At 39.4% G+C, this 24,869-nt stretch overlaps 1 protein-coding gene across 1 annotated transcript in view; it reads left to right on the top strand.

Moving 5' to 3' along the window:
* The window catches only part of LOC135208411 (tripartite motif-containing protein 72-like), a 44,893-nt gene that overhangs the window by 12,586 nt on the left and 7,438 nt on the right, over window positions 1-24,869 (top strand). Inside the window, exons 2-4 of the mRNA XM_064240548.1 lie at window positions 17,071-17,751; window positions 17,963-18,103; window positions 18,776-18,955. Of these exons, the coding sequence (XP_064096618.1) occupies window positions 17,074-17,751; window positions 17,963-18,103; window positions 18,776-18,955 (999 nt within the window). The 5' untranslated portion in view covers window positions 17,071-17,073. The remainder of the gene's footprint in view (window positions 1-17,070; window positions 17,752-17,962; window positions 18,104-18,775; window positions 18,956-24,869) is intronic.

The following is a 24,869-nucleotide window of genomic DNA, read 5'->3' as shown; positions in this document are numbered from 1 at the left end:
AAATGAATATGATTTCCAGCAGGGGATCAGTGTACACACTCGAGGACCATTATCACAGCATGTTACGAGTCGCAGGTACAATTCCAAGGTTAGGATAACCAACAGGAAGAGATATCCAACCATCTACTCCTGTAATCACTATCACCACTGTTAGCCTGTAAAAGAAAGAAATATGATTTAAAGTAATAAGGATATTCCTCTCGCATCCATGGGCACCGCCCTCCGAAATAAGAGGAGATCCCCAAACACCAACACCACACGCCCCCTCTTCTACCTTCGTCCAATAGCTAGCGAAAAGATGAAGGAGAAGAGGAATTACCAGAAGAAACAAAGGACAAACCTCCAAAGTTGCCATCGGTAATTTCCAAAGCGCAAGCATAAATTTCTGATGAATACGTCTCGTCCTAACGTTAAAGGGTGAAAATATGTACTAATAAAGATGTTGGCATACCATTGCTGCTGACCCTTAACACAAAGTAGAAAGATGGCTATCACAATAAGTGTGTTTGCATATTAATTATTAAATTCAATTGATTATTAATATCAAACACAGTATATACATATTCAAAAAATGAGAAATTAAAGATCCCACCAGGAAAATGATTAACGACTAGTCAGCAAGATCTCACACAAATACATCTTCATCGGAAGACAGCCGAAAGCAAAGTGAAGTGTTTACATCGGGGCAGGCGGCCCTACCTGCCTACCATATGGTAGTCACTGCCTCACCACCTTGTTCAAGAATTTAATGGCCGTAATTCCAGCTATGCTGAAAGTAATTCCATATGTAAAGGACCGAGGGTTTGTATATCATGTAGGAACAACTTGTTTTTACATAAGTAGCTTACCAAGCAATTACAAAGCAATCAGTTTTAGCACTGGCAGGTAAAATTCAGAATTTGCGGTAGCGATTCTTCTTTGTTTTGCCTATAGGTAACTCGTCCCACCCACTCTCGCGAAGAAGAGGCACAACTAAGCCAGGTGCTTCAATTTGTTTCTGCCGGCTTATGACAAGGTTGTGGCTCAGCAGCTGGTTCAGAATTTGCATTCCTTGCTGGTTTTCCCTGGAAGTCGGTGAAGTAATCTTTTTTGGTAGCCATTCGCCATTTCTTTTGATTTGACTTGTAAAGAATTTATGTTTTTATTTGATAATTTATACAGTTAATTTAGAGAATCAGTCTCAATTACTGAATTTGACTTGACTTGTAACCAACGATGTCTGATGCAAGTGCATCAAGCACTCGTTATTGCAGCAAGGGCTGCAGGACAAGATAGTGTCGGCCAAATATGGCACTCATACAATTTGTGTTAATTATAGAGTGCAAAACTGCTCAATTGACAATACTTGCTTGGAGTGCGAAGGATGGGATGCAAAAAATGCAAAACAGTGGAAGACTTTAGCTTCTTATTTATGTAAATTGGCTAGGGATAGACAAACAAATTCTAGTATTAGACTAGACAGATTGACTGCTAGTCAAGAATTAGATAGTTCTATTGATGTTCCAGTTGTTTCTGTACCCACTGTTTCTCCCGTTCCCAGCCCTCCTATTCCTGATCCCAACTCCCAGGTTCTTAACCCCACCATCATTGTCGCATTGGAAAGTAAATTCGACAGTAAGTTCGAAATATTAATTAATACAGTAACTCAATTAGGGCATTCAGTGAAAGCTCTCATGGAGCACAAAAGTGTTGTAAGTGAAGTGCAAGAGGAGGAGCTGGCTGTCCGTCCTGCTGAATCTCCTAGGCAAAGGTCCTTGGCATACTCCCCTGCAAAATCACCAGGGAGAAGCCATACCAAAAGCCCAAGGGAGGTCAGAAGGGTCTGCCCATGGGCAGTCAGCCCCTCAGTCTCACCTGTCGCTAAATTCCAGGTGAAGACAGAAGGCAGCCACTGGAAAGGCGTCTTTGCAGAAGTGCACTGTCTTTCCTCGAGTTCTGAGGCTTCCAGCCCAGGAAAGAGGTGCCTACGGCAGTATAGTGATTCTTCCAGACCACTGAAAAGGTCTGCAGCTGACACTTCAGCAGCACCAGCGGTTCCATGTACGAAGTCTAGAGAAGCTGTACCTTTGTGCAGCCTTTGGGATAGCCCAGAAAGGTTTTCTCTGGAGAGCTTATCATCAGTTAAGAGCTGTAAGCGAGCACCTGCGCCTAGAAGCGCAGCTGTCCCAGAAGCGTGCCAATTGTCTCCCGTGCGCAAGTTGGCGCCCGAACGTTCAGTGGACTGCTAGCGCCAGCAGGAGTAAAACCACCCAGCATCTTCCAAGCGCTCGAAAGTAGTCGATCACCCAGTGGAACACCCCATGAACGACGTTCACATGGTATTAGTGGAAGAGCCAGTTCCCAAGCAACAGGCAGTGAAGGATCCTGAGCGATCTTTTGGTTCTTCGGCAAGTTGGGTGCAAGAAGACGATTTGTCAGTGAATTCGGTGCCTCAGCAAGATCTGGCAAGACCAAGCCAGACTAAAGATCCTGTCCATCAGAAGTTGGATGACATTTTAGGCTACTTGAAGAAGCCTTATGCACTGAAATCCATTAGCAATCCTCCCCTTTCTCCAGTGTCGTCAGTAGAAGAGGAAGAAGTCAGTGCACCAGAAGAGGCTTTGTCATTTTCAGCTTATGCAGCATTACTGAAGTTTCTCTTGCATACTTATCTACCTCGCCAGCAGCTCCTGCTTCTCCTACTACAACGCTTCAGTTAAGTGGTACAGGAAACAACAAAGCTGCCAAAGATGGTTTTGTCAACCTCTGTGAAGAAAGCCCTTAAGGAGGCGGACTTGTCCCTTGCAGACGAGAGAGAAAAGGAAGGCTTGTTTTAGCTATCCGCCTTTGCACTTTCTAATTAGAAGGTATGCATAGTACACGACTGGAGAAGCTCCTTCCTTGGGAGTCTCTGCCTCCTCTCAAGGGGTCTTCTCTAGCCTTTTAGGTTCGGCCCGAAGGTCAGCATTTTCTGCTGCCAAGATAATGTTCTCCTCAGCAGAACTCTATCATTTTAGATTTTAGAGGTTATTAGTTTTTTTGGTTTGGTTTTTAGCCTTGGCAAAGAAGATTCATAATTACCCTTACTTCCCTTCAGACATAGGATCAGATCTTCTGGATGTCCTGTTTTGTGCAGATAAGGGAGTAAAAGACGCTTCAAGGGAAATAGCCTCACTTTATGTGATGGGAGTGTTGTTAAAGGGGGAGCTTTGGTGTTTCTTTACTGCTAATGGAGTCGCACCAGTTCTGAAGTCCATTCTTCTATTTTCTCCTTTAGTAAAGGACTGCCTCTTTCCTCTGTCTTTGATTAATGACATAGCATCAGGGCTTGAGAAGAAGTCCACACAAGATTTGTTGGCCCATTCAACAAGACGGTCAAAAGAAGCTATTCCATCGAGCATGAAGGTAGCTTCCCTGTTACAGCCGTTTCCCTTTCGTGGCAGTAGACTGAGAGCGAACCCCAGAACAAGATCAAATGTCCGCTTTGGCTCTTAAGCCATTAAAAAAACTCAATGAGGTCAACCCCCAAAAAGTGAAAGCAATCTCCTCCATGCACCAGTTAGAGCAAGACTCCAGCAATTTTGGGAAGTTTGGAGCAAGAAAGGTGCAGAACCATGGGTAATGGAAGTATTTAAGATTCAGGTATTCAATTCTGTTTCTAGACAAACCCCCTTCGATATGGGACCACCTTGAAATGGTGAGGGGGCTCTTGAACCCCGGAATTAGTCCAAGAGTGTCATATATTTTTATGTTTTCATTTGGAGTAATATTGTGGAATTTTCCACTTTGTGTAAAATTTATTGGACCTGACAAATAGGAAAAGATAAAGCTGGGAATGGGTTTATATCCGAAGCTAAATAGTGGGAACTGTGGAGGGACCATCAACAGGGGTCTGGTTCTGGGTATAGGACTCTCGGCATTCTATCCGGTTTGACCATAATGTGATTAGGATGGGGATGATTGCATTCTTGTAATACTCTCAGTCGTAGGACACAGACTTCTATAAGAAGTTTTCTTCCAAAGTTAAATCCTCAACACAGCCAGGTTATGTGAAAAATTTGAGAATGCTCCATATCAAAGACTTACCTGTCAGTTGTGAATATGAAATGATCTCGACAGCTTTGAAATCACTTGGAACTGTTGCAGAAATCGGGATGAACTTTATTGATAGTGCAAGTAAATGGGAAGCATAGTCGCCATCATGAGGCTCTAAAGGCTAGTAGTATGTTAAGTGCCATTCAAATCGGTAAAATTACAGTACGAGGAGCCTTAAAAGACAAATCCCCAAGAAATTGGACATTTATTTGCTATCTAAATGGGCTCAAGATAACCAGACAGAAAGCAGATTGCAGAAGTAAGAACTCCTAAACATCCAATGTGGCTGGTAGCTTCAGCCAAGGAAGAAAATTATAACTGCTACAAATTTTTGCAGGTTTCTTCAGAAAAAAGTGGGAGGAATAAAGAGCAGTGATATTTCTCGGTTTGGAAAGAGCTCCGTTCATATTCATGCCAAGTTCACAACCCAAGCATATATGCCAACCTTGTTGGACATTAAAAGTAATGAAATGATTACGAAGATCAAACCCTACCCAAGCTTAGTTATGGGAGAGGAGTACCTACTATTTGATAACGATCTTTATGATATGAAAGAAGAAGAAATTCTAGAAATAAGCCCACTTCCGTTTGGAAAGTGAAAAAGGCAGCTATTGACTTTGAAGTACCTTCTCATGTCATTATGAAAATGAAAGGGTATGAGTACATCCTTTCCAGGAAATACCAATGCAGTGCTATCATTGTTTTCAGTTTGGCCACTCGTCAAAAAACTGTGAAAACACTAAAATTTGCATAAATTGCTCTGGTGTCCATCATGATGATGAATATAATAGAAAAGCAAAATGTATGAATTGTCAACTGGAACATAAATCCAATAACAAAAATTGTGAAACATACAAAGTTGAACTGTCTGCACTAAATAAAGCCAATGCAGAGCATTTAAGTAGTATTGGTTTTGCAAAAAGACAATTAGGACAACAACCTAAGAGTTATGCTCAAGTTCTTAAGCCACTACCCTTATCTACCACTAGGGGTGCAGTGGCAGCACCCTCTAATGTAGCAGGTGAATCCACCCCTGTGGCAGTGGCCCAGCCATCTGGGTCAGGTGCATGGCCTGTTAGGGCTAGAGCGCAAGCCTCCAAGGAGGATAAGATGGCACTCAACCCAACCACCTTGGAAAAGTCTCAGGCTGCATTTTTGTATTGATTGGTGACTGAGGAGCAAAAGCACCAAAAGAGATGTTCCCCCTCATCCTCTCCTCCATCAAATCCAATTAAACTTGCATCACTTACTAATAGGTACAAAGTACTAAGCTTGATGCAAGAACCCCAGCTTGAATTCAAAGAATTTGACAAGAAAGGGAAACAAAATGGCACTAGTAAGTTAAAAGATAATAACCAAACCTGTCAAGACCAGTCCTTTCCAAATCATCACTTGATAATGCTCATAAACAGAAGAGAGTAAATGAGGACGCTCCATCCAAAGGGCCTTCCACCAAGCCCAAAGAGTACCAGATCCTCTAGCATTGGCTACGGACACGATGCTATAGGATTAGTTGGATAAATTCCTTTACGCCTTCCATCCATTCGGGTTAATAAGGGAGGTACTGAACAAGCTGCTACCACACACAAATGTGTCCATGATTTTGGTAGCCCTGTTCTAGCCACTAAAAGAGTGGTTTCCAGATCTGTTGCTCTAAGTAATCTGTCAACAGATTACTTAGAGCAAAAGGGTTTTCGATAAAGGCTGCTAGAGCAATTTCAGAATGTAGGCATAAATCCTGTGTAGCAGTCTACCAAAATAAGTGGGCAATCTTTCGCACATGGTGCAAACAAAGAGGTCTCTCATCTTCCAAGACAACTGTGACAGAAATTGTAGACATTCTTCTTTTCCTCAGAGATTGCAGAGGCTTATTGGTGTCTATGATCAAGTTGAGCTATGCTCAACTCCGTTTTCAGACATAGAGGATTAGATTTGTCAGTAAACCAAGACATCACATACTTGATTAAATCTTTGAATATGAGTAAAAGAGGAAAAGAATCGTGGCCTGGAATCTAGATGTGGTGTAAAAGTGGCTTTCAGGCCCCCCTTATGAACCATTGGAATATGCTTCATTCAGAAATCTGACAAAGAAGATGCTCTTTTCAATAACCTTAGCTACAGCAAAAAAAGTAAGTGAACTTCAGGCTATGGATAGGAGACTCAGGTTCTCTGGAGGAGACGTGATCTGTTTACTATCTCTTAATTTTCTCACCAAAAACGACAACCTAGAAGACTGGCCCTATTCTTTTGTAATTAAGAGTTTGTCAGCATTGAAGACTGGCCCCATTCTTTTGTAATTAAGAGTTTGTCAGAATTATTAGGGCTTGAAGAAGAGCCCTGAAGTTCTACTTGAAGGGCCTTCCAGTAATTTATGGACATCAGTAAAAGAGCCCCTACGTCCTTTTTACAAGAAGGCTCTTTCATTCTTCTTAGGGGAAGTGATTAGAGAATCACACTCTCAAATAGGTGAAGAATGTTTACCTATTATCAAGGTAAAAGCGCATGAAACCAGACCGATTTCCACTTCTTTGGTATTTAAGAAGAACCTTTCCCTGACGGAGATCCTTCTAGCAACTTTCTGGAGATGGAAGTCTGTGTTTGCATCACTAAATCTGGAGATGCAAGTCAGTGTTTGCATCACACTACCTAAAAGAGATAGAAACAGTGTATAGTGATTGCAGTACGTTAGGCCCCTTATCAGTGGCTGGCATGGTGTTAGGGAAGGGAACTAGGAAGCATTCCTTCCTACCTTTTTGCCTTGATTTAAGGTCGTATGTTCTTGGGTGTCTAGGGGTGCTCACCAGATACCCTCCAGTTGTTTTGGTGAAGGGTTGGAATTAAGTTTTATGATATAGGTAATGTTGTTGATCTGGTCTTTGTTGGTTCTGTGCCCTGGGCAGAGGCATTATGTGCTTAATCTTTGCAACTGATTAGACCATAGGCTTCGCTTCAAAGCTCCCATTAAGGTAGTAGGGGATCTGGGCTCCCATTAAGGTAGTAGGGGACCTGGGTCAAACTACTCAGCCTCTACCACATAAAATGAGCGCCAACCAGAGGCAGTATTTTCGTGCAGCAGCTTTCTTGCAAGGTAAGGAACAACAAACATTTCAGATATGTGATCCCCTTTTCTATTCACAAATTCATTATCACCTAATGGTTTGGGGTAGAGTAGTCCATGTATCCTACCTCCTGTCAGTGTGGAATCAGCAATGTAATTGCTTGATAGGTTACTTATGTAAAAAAATCTTTAACAAAATATGGGAAACTGGTATTCTTCCCCTTCTTGTCAGATTGCAGTTGTTGTTCCCATTAAGAAACCAATGAAAGATCCACATCTTCCTGCAAGCTATCAGCCAATATCTCTTACAAGTTGTGTGTGCAAATTGTTTGAGAAAATGGTGAATTCTAGAATAATGTGGCATCTAGAGAAAAATAGTTTGTTATCATCGGACCAATTTGGCTTTGGAGAAATCATTCCACTCCTAACCCGCTAAGATTATCATCCCAAATTCAGCAAGGTTTCTCAAAACGCAGTCAGACTATTGACTATGACATGGGAATACAAGGTATTATGTTAAATTTCATCCTATTTCTAAGTGATAGGTATATTAAAGTTAGAGTTGGAAATACCTTGTCTAATGCTTTTCAGCTGAAGGAAGGCATCCCAAAAGGCCGTGTATTGAGTGTCATCTTATTTGCTGTGGTTATAAACAGAATTGTTGAATGTGTCTCACCTCCAGTAAAGGCATCTTTGTTGATGACCTTGCTATATATATATATAGGTCACAAGTTATGATGCTATTGCAGTGTGTATTTTCTTGCAAAAGTCAGGTAATGCAATCAGCAATTGGGCTAATGACAATGGCTTTCGATTCTCCTCTTCCAAAACTGTGGCAGGTCATTTTACTAGAAGTACTCAAAGGGAAACCATCCCAGATATTAAGCTGAAAGACACATGAATACCATATGAGGGGGATGTGAAGTTTTTAGGGATGATTTCTTATAGGAGCTAAATGGGCTGGTCATATTGACTCCTTGAAAATTAAAGTAAAGAAATCCCTTAACATTTTAAAAGTAGTCTCAGGTTTTAACTAGGATGCTGATAAAAAGTCATTGTTACGGTTATATGACTCGTTATGTAAATCTATGCTTGAGTATGGTTGCCAAGTCTACTCTTCAGCAAATGCAAGCAAACTCAAGGAGTTGGATGTATTTCATCATGCTGGAGCATTTAAGACATCACCAGTTGAAAGCTTATATACTGACAGAGGAGGCCTGCTAGATTTATGTCGAGAGGAACTGGGTTTCCTGTATATGTTAAAATCAAGATGTTCCTCTGAAAACCCTGCAGCATCCATTCTTAACCAAAACGACACTGGTTAGTTTGCAACCGCTAGAGCATCCAAACCTTTTCATGTAAGAATTAATGCCACAGTTGACAATGTGTCTATTAAAAGCCAGAAGATAAGGCAATCCATTGCTCTAAGTTGCCTCCTTGGTTGACCCCAGAACCATCTGTCTGTCAAAAAGCTGCTGTTAAAAAATCAGTTCATGTCAACAAAGTGAAGGCTCCTTTTCTTGATCATGATCAGTTACATTTGGGTTCTATTAAACTATTCACTGATGGATCAAAATCATCAAGTGGTGTTGGTTGTGCTGTTCTTCATGGTAATAGTTCATATGTTGGCTGACTGTCTAATAATGCCTCTATTTTTACAGCTGAATCAACGGCACTATCCAAATCTTTTGGGATTATTTCTACTCAACAGGGTAATACTTTCACCATATACTCAGATTCTTATAGTGCACTCATGGCCATTAAGTAATATGACCCTAAACATCCAATTATTCAATACTATAGGTTGTATAGGCTTGCTGCCAAATTCAAATTAGTCCATTTTTGCTGGGTCCCTCCCCATGTAGGCATTGTAGGTAACGAACTTGCTAACCATGAAGCCACAGAATTCACTGCTAAAGAAGACATTCTATTCCACCATATTCCCGATATCGATATGAAATGGACTAGTCTTTCATATATCAAAAATAAATAGCCAGCGCATTGGTCTTCTCCCCTTCTGGCCAACAATAAAATGTACAGAAAGATCAGACAAAGTATTGAACATTGGTCATCTGGATTCCAACAAAACCCTAGGGTAGAAATTGTATTATGTCATCTAATAATTGGTCATACTCAATTGACCCACAGATTCCTTTTAGACTTATGTGCCTCCTACTACTCGGACAATTCAACTGATAACAGAGGCATGTCGCGAGAGAAATATATGTAGTATATTTGTAGGTTCCTGTACATCGACCTCCTTCATTCTCTAATGAAGAGAGTGAAGGTGAAGTTTTCCCGAAGGAAGACTTCTATGGTGATAACAGGATACCGAAGATGACTAGTTTAAGCCGAACTGGATGTTCCCAAAACAGTAGCACTGGAGAGGCATTGAAACTCTCGGTGCTATCCATCCTGATCGGATTGACTTATGTTCGGTAAAATCCAAGGTTTGGATCAAAAACATAGTCTCTCGGGTTCAAATTCCGAGGAGTAAACTCCACCAAATTCCTCTTATTTCCTTGTTTCATTCAGGTATAACCAAGAAGCAAAAGGAAAAAAAGAGAGGAGACTGTTATTGCCCGTTCTTCTCTATCCCAGGGGTGACCGCCTACTGAGGCGATAGACCGTCAGGTCCATCCAGACTGAGCCCCTCCTGAGATATTCTCCTTCAGCAGTAGTACTTCCTTCGAACGCTAGAAATTCCATTACTGGGAATGTCTGTCTCGACAGTGTGTTTGGAAATTACAGGAAAACCAAAACACTCCTGAGACGCCAGAAATTCCAAGGAATTCGAGCATTTGGCGAGATTCCCGATGATTATCGTAGTAACAATTATCAGGAATTCTCGTCTTGCCCACTCTGGACTGTGGTCTTGCCCAAGTATTTGCAGATCGTAGAAGACAAAAACATTCGGATAGTGCTCGATATTCCGAAGAATTTTAAGTGCTCGGCGAAACTCCCCCGAATTTCATCAGACGATCATCAGGTGGTGGTCCTCCCAATTCCTACTGAAATCGAGGAGGTATAGGCAAGATCCTCCCTCAATAACGGGGACTTATGTCTTGTAGAACTCGAAGGTCCATCCAGGAACATAGTTCCCGACACGGAATCCTATGGAGAACACTCTGCAGGATCCCTCCCATTCCCGTCATAACCATAGGAAGAGAGGGAATGGGGGAGGAAGACTGGACGCTCTCACTCACCTTGCCAGCAGAACTATAGTTTGACAGATCTAGACTGAGAGATTGTTTTCGTCTTTGGGTAAGAACCCTGTTGCCACATCTGCCAGTATCCAGTTTTGAATACTTACTTTATAACACATGAATCAACAAATCAATAGTTTAAAGTTTTTAGCATGTTTTGCTGAACTTAAGCGTTTACATATTGTAATTATAATTTTATTAGTAAATAAAATGAGAAATCGCATTTATAATCGTGACAACTGTTTCGAAAGACACTGCAACTTTTCCTGTTACCTTTGACAGGCGATATGCAGGTGGGTCAAGTCTATTAAACCATGAAGTTTAAAGGAATTATCTCTTAAGCTACCCTTTAGATAGGCCCCACCGGCCGGTCTAGCTGAGAACTTTAGCGCCAAAAAGAATGACTTCTTGCTTTAGGTTACCGAGAACAATAGTCAGTAGGGATATTGATTCATTCCTACAGAAAGCCCGCTGTGAAACGGGCAGCAGTGAAACAGGCAAATGCAGTTAAGCATTCTGAAAACTTGCAAACAGGCGATGCTGTGAAGGATATCTGTTATTGAATTAAGATCATCTGACGACGAAGATTCTTTGTAATGTACATTTTGTAAAAGAATCATATTATTACAATTCCTGTGATAATTATTGTAAATATATTTTTTCTCTCCCAATGATGAATTTATGTGCAACAACCTTATAAAAATTAAAAATTGTTACACACATTAAATCTATGAGTTATAACACAGTCCAGACCGTGAGCGAAAAAGGAAATGAAATTTAAGTAAGTCATAACTTGATGAAGGAAAAGGAGGGGGAAACCTAAAATGAAGAGCAATGAAATGCAAAATATTACAAACTTGTTTAAGAAATGGATAGTATGGCAAGATTATAAGAAAATGTCATAAGACATACATACTGAATGGCAATTGCCGATTTTTATTACTTTTAATGAAAAAGATCATCAAATAAAATTTGTAATATAATATGCAAAATTTAAGGATATAAGTCATAACAAATGTAACAATTAATACTCTCAAAAGTAATAACAAAATAGAATGGGGACTGAGTTTATGGATTAGGATTTATACGGTCAGTTTCATTAGGTACTGTCCCAAATATCGCCTCGCTGGGAGATGGCTGAGGACTTAAGAATGGGACGATTTAAAGATTAAGAGAGAACTGGCAACCGGGGTTTTCTCAAGGAGGTAAACAATCTATCAGTTTAGATCTGTCTGACTATAGCAGCCGGAGAATGGCTGCTCCGAGAGTCTAGGAAAACATTACAGTCTGGAGAATATGTTTTCCCGAGGAGGGTTATGTAACTCGTACTGTAGGTGAAACGTATGCTGCCACCGTGACCGTCGTCTGGGTGGGGCTGAGCGTGCACCTGACAGGAGAGAGCTGATACTGTCCTCCGAAGAGTACCAGTCCTCGTCGAGGCCGAAACCTCTCAAGAGGACTGAAGGGGGAGCCCACACTGGTCTCTGCGTGCGCTGTCCAGTGGGACCATCACATGAATAGCGGTGATGGTCACTCTGTGAGTCTAGGAAAGCGTCATCATCCTCGCCAGCCCCCACGATCTGCTCCAAACTTGAGCGTATGATCTGTTAGGTCCCAAGACCAAACCAGGCTCATGGCCAGACCGTAAGAAGCGCATTCATCACGGTCACTCCTGTTTGCCTCATTCCTCCTGGTGTATTCCGAGGAAGTTGAAGGGACAGGTGAGGGAGACCTGACGCTGCTACCCTGCCTACTAGCAGAACCAGTAGGCTGGGAGGAGTGCAGGCGATCGTCAACCCCCAGTCTCCTTGCAGAGAAGTGCTGGACCGAGGATGGTAGCGTCAGTCTCGTGCATCAGGGGAGATGCTACGAGCGTTCCTACCCTGCCTACCAGCAGAACCGGTAGGCTGGGAGGACTGCAGGCAATCACCAACCAGCGGTGGTGATCGAGCTGCAGGTCTGGACCAGCGGTCTCCTTGCTGAGAAGCGCTGGACTGAGGATGGTAGCATCGGTCTCATGCGTCAGGGGAGCTGCTACCAGTCGTGCGAACCATCTGGTCCCGGTGGGAGCGACGGTCGGGTGACTGGTAGTGTCCACTAACGCGGTGAGAGCAAGCACCATCCTCTCGACGCACTACGGTACCAGGTGGTGACCAGGGGGACCTCTTTCCAGCCTCGCTACGTGAATGGTCTGGAGGGAATGTCACGTCAACCCTGGGTACCAGACGATTGCTGTGCGAGTGATCGCCCGGCCTGGCGAGAGTCACCTGAGCGATTCTTACCAACCTTCCGCTCCGTGCCTCGGTCCTGACGGTGAGGGTACTCAGCAGTCTGGACCTTGGCTGCACGGTCACCTGTAGGTGACTGTACACTTGGTAACGCTCACGAGCAAGCGACCGAAATGGTTCCCAGTCCGGAGGTGGAACCTCTGGAGCCGGAAGAGGAGGCACCAGCTGTGGCTGGTACCTCCACGGTCCCCATCTTCTTCCTGAGAAAGGAGAAATGGGTCCCGTTCCCGGAGGAACGGGAGGACCAGCGGAAGACCCACCTGTCTCACCGGAGCGATACAGACCCTTAGAAGTCCCGTGATGAGACTTCTTAGGGGGGGAGACCACCTTCTCTTCTACGGCAAAGCCTTAGGAGTCGAAGGGGTCGAGACATGAAAATATGATGATCTCGAAGAGGAGGATGACGACACTTGACGAGCTCTCTTCCTCTTCGATTCCTCCAAATTCTGCCAGACTTCTACCATCAGGAATAGATAAACATCACAGGGCAGCGCGAAAGCTTTGTTCAGTGACGTAATTCCAGTGTAGTAGTGGTAAATGAATATGATTACCAGTTGGGGATCAGTACACACTTGTGGATCGGTATCATAACATTCTACAAGTCACAGGTACAATTCCAAGATTACGATAACCAATACGAAGAGCTATCCAACCAATACTTCTGTAAACACAATCACCGCTGTTAGTCTGTAAAATAAAGCAAAAATGATTAAAGTAATAAGGATACTCCTCTCGCATCCAAGGGCACCGCCCTCCGAAGTGAGAGGAGATCCCCCAAAACCAACACCAAACGCCCCCTAATCTACCTTCGTCCGATAGTAAGTGAAAGGATGAAGAAGAGAAATTACCTTAAAAACAAAACAAGGACAAACCTCTGATGTTCCCCTTGGTAATTCCCAAGCGTAAGCATAATTTTGGGATGAATACATGTCACGTTACAGGATCAATATCACTAGCGTTAAATACATGTCGCGTCCTCACAATAAATACATATCTTGTCTTCACGTTAAAGAGCGAACGAATGTAAATAATATGGTGGCATACCTTTGCTGCCGACTCTTAACACAAAGTAGAAAGGCAGCTGTAAGGCTATCACAAAAAGTGGGTTTGTATATTAACTGAATTTAATATTAATATCAAACACCGTATATACATATTTATTTAAAAAAACAAAAATAAACCAGAAAGATCCCACTGGGAAAAATGATCAACGACCAGTCAGCAAGAGCTCACAAACATGCGTCTTCATCGGAAGATGGCCAAAAGCAAAGAGGTGTGTTTACATCCGGGCTAACTAGCCTATCCGCCTGCTGCACGGCAGTTACTGCCTAACCACCTTGTTCAAGAATTTAACAGCCGTAATTCCAACTGCGCCAAAAGTAATTCCTTATGTAAAGGACCGAGGGTTTGTATATCATGTAGAAACAATTTCACTTTTATTGTCACAGTACATATATCCTTATATTTTTTGTATCCAAAACAACACCCTTAATGGTTAAGCTGTTAATCGCCGGACTAACCAGTACCCATACCTCAAGGTCATACTTTCTGAAAGTTGCTTGATAGTGCCATAACGCGAAACAGCTGTCGCGACAAAATCCAATAAATGGAAGAAGGGAGTCTGCATATTTTTCACCAGAAATTGACGAACGAGAATATATATATATATATTATAATATATATATATATATATATATATATATATATATATATATATATATGTATGTGTGTGTGCATATTTTTACATTTCAAATCAATGTATAGAGTTAGCTGTTATTTCTCCTGTAAGGACGGCATTTCGCCAAATGTTCATCCTTCCTCTGTATATACTTTTTACACCATATACTAAAATGTAGAGCATTTCACGGCTATCCACCGATGTATATATCATATAAAAATGTACTCTCTCCATTAAGATATGTATATTTTCAGCTGCAAAGAAACACAATCACAGCAGGGGTTGCCTGATGGACACAACGTTTCTGTCCGCATTGCTGCCTCATATACAGCCGTCCTTTCAATAAAGCTAGTTAGAGCTTTCTCCTTGTCTGATTCCAGTGCTCACAACTGGTGACACTATGGGGTGTAGGAACCATTCTGCCCCTAGAACTTGGCAATGCCTGCTGAGCCCATCGGCTATCACATTCTTCTTCCCCGGGATGAACCTTGCTTTTAGAGAGGTTCCTACACTTTCCGCCCACTCTAGGATGATTTCCACCAGGTCGCACAGGTAGCGTAACTGCAGGCCCCCGTTTTTTTATGTACGCCACTACTGTGGCATTGTCACATATGACCACCACCGTTCTGTGCTTCACTTTGGCCTCGAAGGCCTGGAGGCCTTCTGGATGGCAAGCAGCTCCAACCTGTTGATGTGGAGTTGTCGTTCTTGCTCCAACCACAACCCCATTTCACCACTGACTGTAGGTGGGCTCCCCAGCCGTCCTTTGACGTGTCGGTGAACAGGAGCATCTCCAGAGGGACATCCGTGAGGAGCACTCGCTGTTGGTTGCTCGTCTCGTCCAACCATCAGCGCAGAGCTTCTCTCGCTGCTTGAGAGGGGGGAACTAGTTCCAGAGGGTGATTGTCTACTGAGGTCCATCCCTCCTTCAGGTTCCACTGGATGGGCCTCAGCTTTAGTCTGCCTTGTGGAACCAGTTTCTCCAGGGAGATGAGGTGGCCTATGAGCCTCTGCCAATCCCTTGCCGGAAGGGGAGTCCCTACCAGGAAGGGACTTGCTACCTTCTGAAGGTAGATCAGGCATTCCTCTGATGGGAAGGCTCTGGCCTTTACCATGTCCAAGTCCATCTCCCCGGTAAACCATCCTAGTTTTGGACGATGCCCAACCTCCTGCAAAGGGACAGGAGATCATCCCCCTGCACCTCCAAGAGTTCCTTTGAAGGCGCCTCTTGTAGGAGAACCGGCGAAGGTAAAGGGCCTCCTGGGCCACAGCTACCACACCTACTACGAGGGGCCTCCGAAGTACCCTTCTAGGAGGGGGTTCTCAGCTTCTTTTCTCTCATCATAGAGGCGGCTCCCACTGATGCTCTGACCACGATGCGCAATCGCCACACATGGCCTACTTAGAACAAGGCTGACCACGACAATTATTACACAAAGTGTGGGGATCGATCTTCACAGGCGACAGAAAAGCCCCACATACCCTTCCCTCAGGGCCGGGGCAACACCGCTGCAAAGACTCCATCGTGCACACACACATGAAGGGAAAACACACTAACCAACAAGGAAGGGACAAACAAAGGGAAATTGGGCTGGTAACATATGACGAACTGGAGCGTGTGACCACGACAGTGACCAGGAAAGGTCTGGACACCGGGTCAGAGGTTGTGTGGTCTTCGACGCCTGGGACATTACCTTGCCGGGGTAGGGGAGGAATAAACAGTTTTTTCTGGTCAGTACCGGATTGACATCCACATTACTCCTACGATAGTAGTTAGGGGTAAGTATACGGCATCAGAACAAAAGCGATTTAAGAGTTTAGAAGTTATATTAGCTGGTATCGTAGCAGAAAGGTGAGAGTGCAAAAACATTTTAATTTAGCAGCAGAGGAGATTATAGCCCGCGAAATTTTGTGTTGGTGATGTACACCAACACCAGTAAGTGCAGTAAGAACTTTAGGAAGTGCTTGGCAGGGAGTTCATTGCACGTATTAGTCGAAAAGAGTTAGCTAAGTGTATTGTGTGAAAACAGTTACAGCAAAGGATGTATACAATTCCTTTGACAGTGGAGTGTTAGGAGAAACTTGTGTTAAAATTCGTGTTAGGAATAATACCACATGTTAGCAACTCTTAGCCCAGTTCACTGATGCATGTGTGAATTGTACCTGCCAGCCAGTAACCAGACCGTCAGTTCAAACTTTATCATAACGAGTCAAGCCAAATAGAATAAATTTTGATGTTTTTAAAATTATATATATATATATATATATACATATATATATATATATATATATATATATAGCTATATATATATATAGATAGATAAAGAGATAAATGCCACGAAGGAAAAATAAACGAAGGAGGTCTGCAAGATCTTTCGACTTTAAAAGTCCTTTATTTATGGATTTATCATGTTCCTAACTTTCGTGATTCAGTTATACATATATATATATATATATATATATATATATATATTATATATATATATATATATATATATATGCGCGTGTGTGTATGCATGATATACATATAAACAATGAAATTCTTATTTTTTTATAAACTAAAGATTTCTAGGGAAAATACACCACATTCACACCACGCATACCTCAAGCACACATCAATTTTCTACACCTGCTAGATCTATGAACTAAACCGACAAAAAAAGGAAAAAAACACAGATATCGACAAAAAAAACAGTTTACTGAGATATATAAGTAGTAACACTATATTATTTTCCCCTCATCTCAAGTTAGTTCATTTTGTTGCAGGAGATGGAGAGTGTTGATACTTGTCAACTGTGCTATGAAGTTTACGATGAAGAAACAAGAAGACCTCGTGTGCTACCCTGTGGCCATAGTTACTGCACTGACTGCATAACCAAGCTAATTGTGAATGGTAAACCTTCATGCCCAGAGTGCAATACAAACTTTGTAGCTTCAGATTCATCACAAATTCCAGTAAATTATGGGATGGAAAGGTTTATTTCTGCTATGAAAGAAAAGCAATCAGGCACCATTTGTAAACTGCAGTCACTGAACAAAATTAGAACAATGCAAGACATGATTTATTCTCATAAATCAAGTGCCCTTAATCTACTTCTTTCTTCTGAAGCTTTGGAGAAGCAGTTGTCAGATTATATAGATTTTCTACAGAAAAGCATAAAATCGCACAAAGAATTGGCTGTAAAGTTGCACAGTAAGATCAGCTGGCATGAATCTATTGTAAAACAGATGACAGAAGAGCAAGAGAAGACAAAGGAAGCACAGAAGCAAGTGATAATTTACAGCAAAAACATGAGAGCTAATTTACCCGAACTAGATTGTGCAGACAGTAATAAAGCTGTTTCTATTGCTGTGGCCAAAGTAGCTGAAACTTTTGGTGAACTTGCCAATTGTCTAAGCAATTGTCAGGCAAAGCTTCCTAACCCTACAGTTGCGCTTTCACAGAAGGTAATTCTTTTATTCTGATATTGATTGACAAATTATATAAGGATTTAATATATTCATGCCCAAAACCTGAACCTGGCAGACCGTATATTATGTAGCTAATCCATTTCAGTCACTTGAGAAAAGAATGACGAAATTTTTTATTATTGTCTATCGTATATTATTAGTATATTATTAGTGTTAATTCTGAATACTAATCTATATTAAATAACAGACTCTAATGAAGTATGAGGCATTGTTACATGAAGAGGACTCTAATAATGAAGAGGACTTCTATGCTTCCGTTTTGTCCAGCAGATATTTCACAATTTTAGAGAAGATAACTTTGTGCAGCAATGGGAAATTATCATTCACTGTAAGTATTTGAAATGAGGATTACGTACTTTTCTAAGTTTATGTTTAATGTTTTTTGTAATCTAACACCATCATCCATTTTTCTTTTATCTTTTTTAATAAAAGCTTTAACAAAGTGAACATTATTATCTCTCTCTCTCTCTCTCTCTCTCTCTCTCTCTCTCTCTCTCTCTCTCTCTCTCTCTCTCCCGATGGCAACTGAGTTCACCATGTATGCTTTAGGATACTCACATGTATATAGTTATTAGTTTAGCTTTGTTGTGTATTAAATTGTCAAACGAATAATATTAATATCGTTTTAAGAGGAGATTATTAACATTGTATAATTATGTTGAATGTTTAATCATCTTCAAAGATTATGTTTTCCAATACGAATGTAAATTTCCTGGAGTTGAAGTGTGAAGTTTAATAAAAAAAAAAATTGTACATCAGATATTTAGTTCTGTTAGAAAATTGCTTTCAATTTCTGAGAGAAAACAATAAATCAGAAATGTTTTTATAACATTTATTTATAAACTGTAGCAGTTTAGAAAGCCTGTTGGTGTTTAGATAGTACTGACGATGATCCCAAACTTAGATTGTGTACATACTAAACTTACTAGAGCATATATTGTATTCTCCAAAGAATTTCATAATAGGTTACCTATTGACACGCCATCTAATATTTTCGTAGGTGGATCAACTCAAGTCTGACCCGGATACCTGGAGGGAAAAAATAAAATCCGGCAGAGTTTTTGCGGTATCTTCTGTTGATGGGCGTAACAGATCTGCATCTCTCTCGATGAAGGATGGACAAGTGTACCTTCATTGTTTGAAAGATGAAGAAGCTCCACTGGTTAGCTGCCAAATTGAGGTACAATGCGTTCTTTTTTTCATATTTGCAGACTCTCTCTCTCTCTCTCTCTCTCTCTCTCTCTCTCTCTCAGGTTTAATTTCTATTTTGTCATTTAACCACAAACTGCAAATCTATTACCTTAAAAGATATACGCAAACGCAGAAGGACAACGTGTAGCAGTGTGCGGAATTTAAAAATCCTCTTCTAGTGGCTTTCGTCGAATACGAAAGGGCATCTGACAGTATGCACATACCAGTATTTCATAAAATCTATTAAAAGGGCAAACCTTTAAGGTGGAATATTTCTTTTAAAATCCCCTTAGACACTACAAATCCACTTCACAGCACCATATCTACAGTAGCGTTGCATTTACTTCGTTTATGGAATTTTTTCGAGCAAATTTTCAATTTGTAAAGCTGCTCGGAATATTCCATGAACGCAATAGGTGCAATTCTAATGTTCATGTGGTCAAGTCAATTTGCAGGGAATAGCAGGATGCTAAAAGAAATATTATTTCACCCTTGCGGTTTCCTTTCTCATAGATTTTGTTGTGAAAAAAGTGGTCGCAGATGAAAAAAAAGTAGCTGACCTAAAATATTCATATGCTGCCTTGATAATCACCAAAACCCAGCAAGATTTAAAGAACTTGCTTAATAGAATCCGTCAAATATATTAAGAGATGAGACTAGGAATAAATTCCTGAAAAATCAAAGTAATGAGGATACTGCTTACACAAAGGGATGGAATAATACATGGAGGAAAAAGGGTTAATCAGGGTGGATCTTACAAGTATCTGCGAACAATGATACCTAAAAAGGCAAATCAAAAGGAAAATCAAAACAGTGGGTACATTTAATGAGATTTGGAAATCACAGGCTGAAATGGCGTATAAAGTCTAATATAAAAGATTTTGTCCATGTGTTAACAAAGACTTAAGAAAGACAATTAGGAGACAGTTGGCAGTGTACAGTTAGAAACTATACCTATGAAAATATACAGGAGTTCCACAAGTACAGCAAATAACGATGAAAAAAAAAAAGACGGTAAATGTCTCGGGCCTGTCCTCCGAACAACGCTTGTGAGAATTGTCCATAGTACTATTAGCTGGGCTTTTGTAGATGAGAGATGAATTGGAAGAAGCAGATCTGATTGAATGAGAACAGTGAAATGGAACCCTACAGCTGAGTGGAGATTTGTGGAAGATAAAACATGTGAAATACATTCATTATACTATTCTGAACTGCAACGTTTCAGGGATCAGCCCTATTTTCATTCACCTGTGAAATATAAACATTTAAAGATTTATTATATATATATATATATATATATATATATATATATATATATATATATATATATATATAATAACGGAGACAATATTATCTCGTTATTCATTTTGGTAGCGAAGGCCAGAGCGGCAGACAACTGCTTTTTGGTAACACTTCCTCTCTCTCTCTCTCTCTCTCCTCCATTTCAATAGATCATCAAATCAGAGTCGTGAATTACAAAAATATGCATTTATTTAAAAGCAAAGTATTAACTGAATAACTCAGATTCTTAACAGAATGATTAAATGGAATGTTAACTCAAAGTCCAAATAACTCAGATAACCCTCGGTAATTAACAGTCTACACAGTAATTAATCAACACCATTTCTCCAACGAATAATCCCACTCTTCTCCAATTATAGTTCCCCTCCTCCAGAATAGTTCCCTCTACTAGAACCGCCCATTTCAGCCAGTTTCACTTTCACCAAACAGAAACACGTTGGCAGAGCCACCCCCGCTCTGCCTTCTCTTCCCGTAACAGTCTCTTCACGATAAGTCTACATTTCCTTAATATGTAGGAAAGAGGCTCAGACGTACACACAAACTCACACCCATTGTTCACGCCCAGAAACCACTCATAACCAGTTTCAAAGGCACCTTTGACAAACGCCCATAACGACAGACGAGCGTTGACCTGCCTAGGTAAGGATTTTAATATCACACCACCCAAAAGGACCTATCAGCATTTTCTAATCTGAGATGTTCTCTGTCTCCATGGGAAGCTAAAAACGATGATTCCCAATTTCTGAGGAATGTCAAAGCACGTGACATACAACGATGTCTCATACATATCATATCATATTATATTATTTAAAATATCTCATAACAAATTCCCCCTTTTATGTTTACTATATAATATAGAATATTTATATATATATATATACATTATATATATATATAGATTCATATATATATGTATAATATATAAGATAATATCTAATAATATAGATATATAGACTATATATATATATATATATATATATATATATATAAGTAAACGGTTCAGACTTGCGAAAGATGGTGCAATCCTTCCGCATGATTACTTGGCAAAGGCAAGTGTGAATCAAGACACAAGCATAGCATGTTAAAAAAAATTAATAAATCGAACCACGCGGCCCGAAGCGGTGACAGCTATCTTCCTGCATCAAACAGACAATGCTATTTCTCTCACATTCTACTTTATATCAACTTTTAAATTATATCATTCGAAATCTGAACATACATTATCAGAACAGACTAACTCTGAGCTAAATAAGGAATCTGAAAATATTGCAAATAATTTTACAATACTTCATACACTTGAAGAGAGGATGATACGCATTAAGATAGTAACAGCATATATATAATATATATATGTATATATTTATATATATATAATAATATATATAATATATAATATATATATATAATTATTATAAAAATAATATATATATAATTTATAGATATAGATATATTTATTATATATATATATATATATATATATATATATATATAGATATATATCTATAAATATATATATATATATACATATATATATATTCTTATATGCTGTTACTATCGTAATGCGTATCATCCTCTCTTTAAGTGTATGAAGTATTGTAAAATTATTTGCAATATTTTCAGATTCCTTATTTAGCTTAGAGTTAGTCTGTTCTGATAATGTATGTCCAGATTTCGCTTCTTAGAGTTAGTCTGTTCTGATAATGTATGTTCAGATTTCGCATGATATAATTTAAAAGTTAAGATAAAGTAGAATGTGAAAGAGAAATAGCATTGTCTGTCCGAAGCAGAAAGATAGCTGTCACCGCTTCGGGCCACGTGGTTCTATTTATTTATTTATTTATTTTTTGTTTAAACATGCTATGCTCGTGTCTTGTTTCACACTTGCCTTTGCCAAGTAATCACGTGGAAGGATTGCACCATATTTCGCAATTCTAAAACGTTTCACATACGTCTGATGCCTTTCATTTCATATAAGTAGTTAGAGATATTTTTGTATTGAAAACTATATAATATTACTATTAAATTAACTCTTATATCTCTCGATTTGTCTAAAGAGGATTTGTAGACTCGTAAGTAGCTTTAATTTTGAAATGGAAAGTTTGTGACGTCACTCAAGGAAATGACGAAACTTAATTTCATTCGAGAAGATTCTGTAATCACATCTTTTACTTTGAAAGACTTTTATTGTCTTAAATCATGTAAAAATAAATGTTAGTTATGATTGTAATCTCACTTTCTTTCTACTTATTGTTTTGAAAGCGAATTTTTACGATACTAGCTGAACTTCGGGTACAAAACGATTTGAGCCCCTCAGGGCTTATGTCCCGCCCATACATAGGGTGACCATTTATTTGACTTGCGAAAGGGGGACAAAATGATATAGTAAGCCTATGTGCACTTGCACTTATGTTGAGTCGTTGTAAATTCATCGACTTGCTTATAAGGCGGATGCATTGGCACGCTTATGTCTATCGGTCTTTATGTGACATTCAATATCATATTTTCCACCATTCGGTATCGAAAAAGATGATGTATACACTTATGCATTTGACATCACTTTCACTTTTTATTTTCTTTATGAAAGGATATTCTTGTTCTAAATCTTTATTGAAAGTAGCTTTCCTTTTGGTTTACATAATTACCGTGATATACGTACTACATCGTATTTCAAGGGCTGGTTGCGTACTAGCCGGGGCAATACATTATCAACACAGACATGGACAATTGTAGGATCAGTTGTTCACTGTATCATGCGTGTACAGAATGCACATTAGTTCCCTTCTTCCATTTGTTTAAAGAAAACGAAGCATCATGCGGTGTATGGGTCAGTATAGAAACCATACAGATTTGTTAAAAGAAAACAAAAATCAGCAATTTATATAACTAAATACATATGCAATGGCAGGGGAGGACAAATGTAGGAGATAAGGCTGAAAGGGGGACATCAGGGCGTCCCCCCAAGACCGCAATTTTTTGGGGGATAAAGATTCAAAAAGAGGGACTGTCCCCCTCAAAGGGGGACGTATGGTCACCCTACCCATACAAGAAAGAGAGAGAAAGCTCATTCGGAACTTTGAACTCGGGGCATGAAGAGACCCCTCTCCCTTTTTCTCTCTCTCTCCCGCGCCATTTTATATTTCACATTAACGTAAAGATTTTACACTTGGTGATTGGTCACTTGTAAATTTTAAATTTCATATTTCCTAGACTTATTTAGTATTACTTAGTGCTTTTTGTGGAATCTGAACAAACATTGTACAAGTGTGAAACGGCACCTTTTCTGTTTTGAAATAATGTGAATGAAATTTGGAGCCAGCTGCAGCAGAAAAACATAATTGGTACCAGGGTAATGTTATTACAATTATTAAGTTACAACTTTCAGAAACTTTAAAGATTTGGTGAGACTAATAAATATTTACAGTGGTTTGATTAAAAAATTTGAATTTTTACACATTGCAAATTTTTCTGTTTTGTGTTTTTTTCTTTTGAAGCGATTTTTTGTGCATTTATCCATTTTTCTTATTTAAATGATTTTTGTGCATTTGTCCGTTTTTCTTTTTGACGTGTGTTTTTTTATATTCTATGTGATTAATGCTTTCTTATTGTAATTTTGGTATTTTCTACATTTTTCTGTGTTTTCATTTGCACTCACAATTTTATTAACTTAGTTGTTTTCATTAATTAATCGTTGCATATTTAATTGAATTTTACACTTGTAAATTAATGTGCAATTACTTAGAATTCTGTTCAAGTTTTAGTGTTGTTTAGCACTAGTGGATTGATTTCCAAATTTTAATTATTACCTAACACTTGAATTTTGATTGAATTAATCAATTTTCTTGATTTTTGTGATAAATTAATTTTGATTTAATTTTGCTTAATAATTAATTCTAGAACTAATTAAACTTTGTGTTGTTTTTAAGTAACAGTAAATTTCCATGAGATTGTGAATTTCACTTATAAATTTTGAGTTCAATAATAATTTTTTTTTATTTAGAATTTTTATAAATGTTTCCTATTTCACCAGTATATTTAATTTTGTTTAAATAGAAACATAGAGTGGTAATTGATCTGTTTTTCTTCAATTTAATTAAAGTGAGTTAGAACCAGGGAATTACTTAGACTTAAAATCAAGGAAATACTTGAACTTTTAAAGTTGTTGATAGAGTGATGTCCTTTAATTAATATAATTACATATAAGATTACCTCACACCTGTTTTAATGAACTTATCATCTGATTTCCTGAAATACTGGTAAGTTGTTTAAGGGATCACTGTTGCCTTTAGAGTATTCAGTCTTATTTTACCTGTGATGAAGGTTCAGGTGTCTGGCTGTGGTGAGGTAATATTTGATGATTGGTAAGTGTAATAACCAGATACTTGGCACTTCGTCACATGTATTAATAGTGCCCAGACCCGAGAAAACAGATTACATTATCACTCTAGTCTACACTGGTGGTGTTAGAGATATATTTTGTTAGGAGAGTGACCATATAGCTTTTGTTTTGCATTTATTGCGTTGAATTGTTAGTTGATAACTTGGAGAAAATGGCTCTGTTCAATGTTCAGGAATTTTTAGCAGCCCTTCCATCCAAGTGTTAT

Source organism: Macrobrachium nipponense, chromosome 35 (genome assembly GCF_015104395.2).
Source record: "Macrobrachium nipponense isolate FS-2020 chromosome 35, ASM1510439v2, whole genome shotgun sequence".
NCBI lineage: Eukaryota > Metazoa > Arthropoda > Malacostraca > Decapoda > Palaemonidae > Macrobrachium > Macrobrachium nipponense.
Note: the sequence above shows the minus strand (reverse complement) of the source record. Positions and strands in the feature narration are given on the sequence as shown.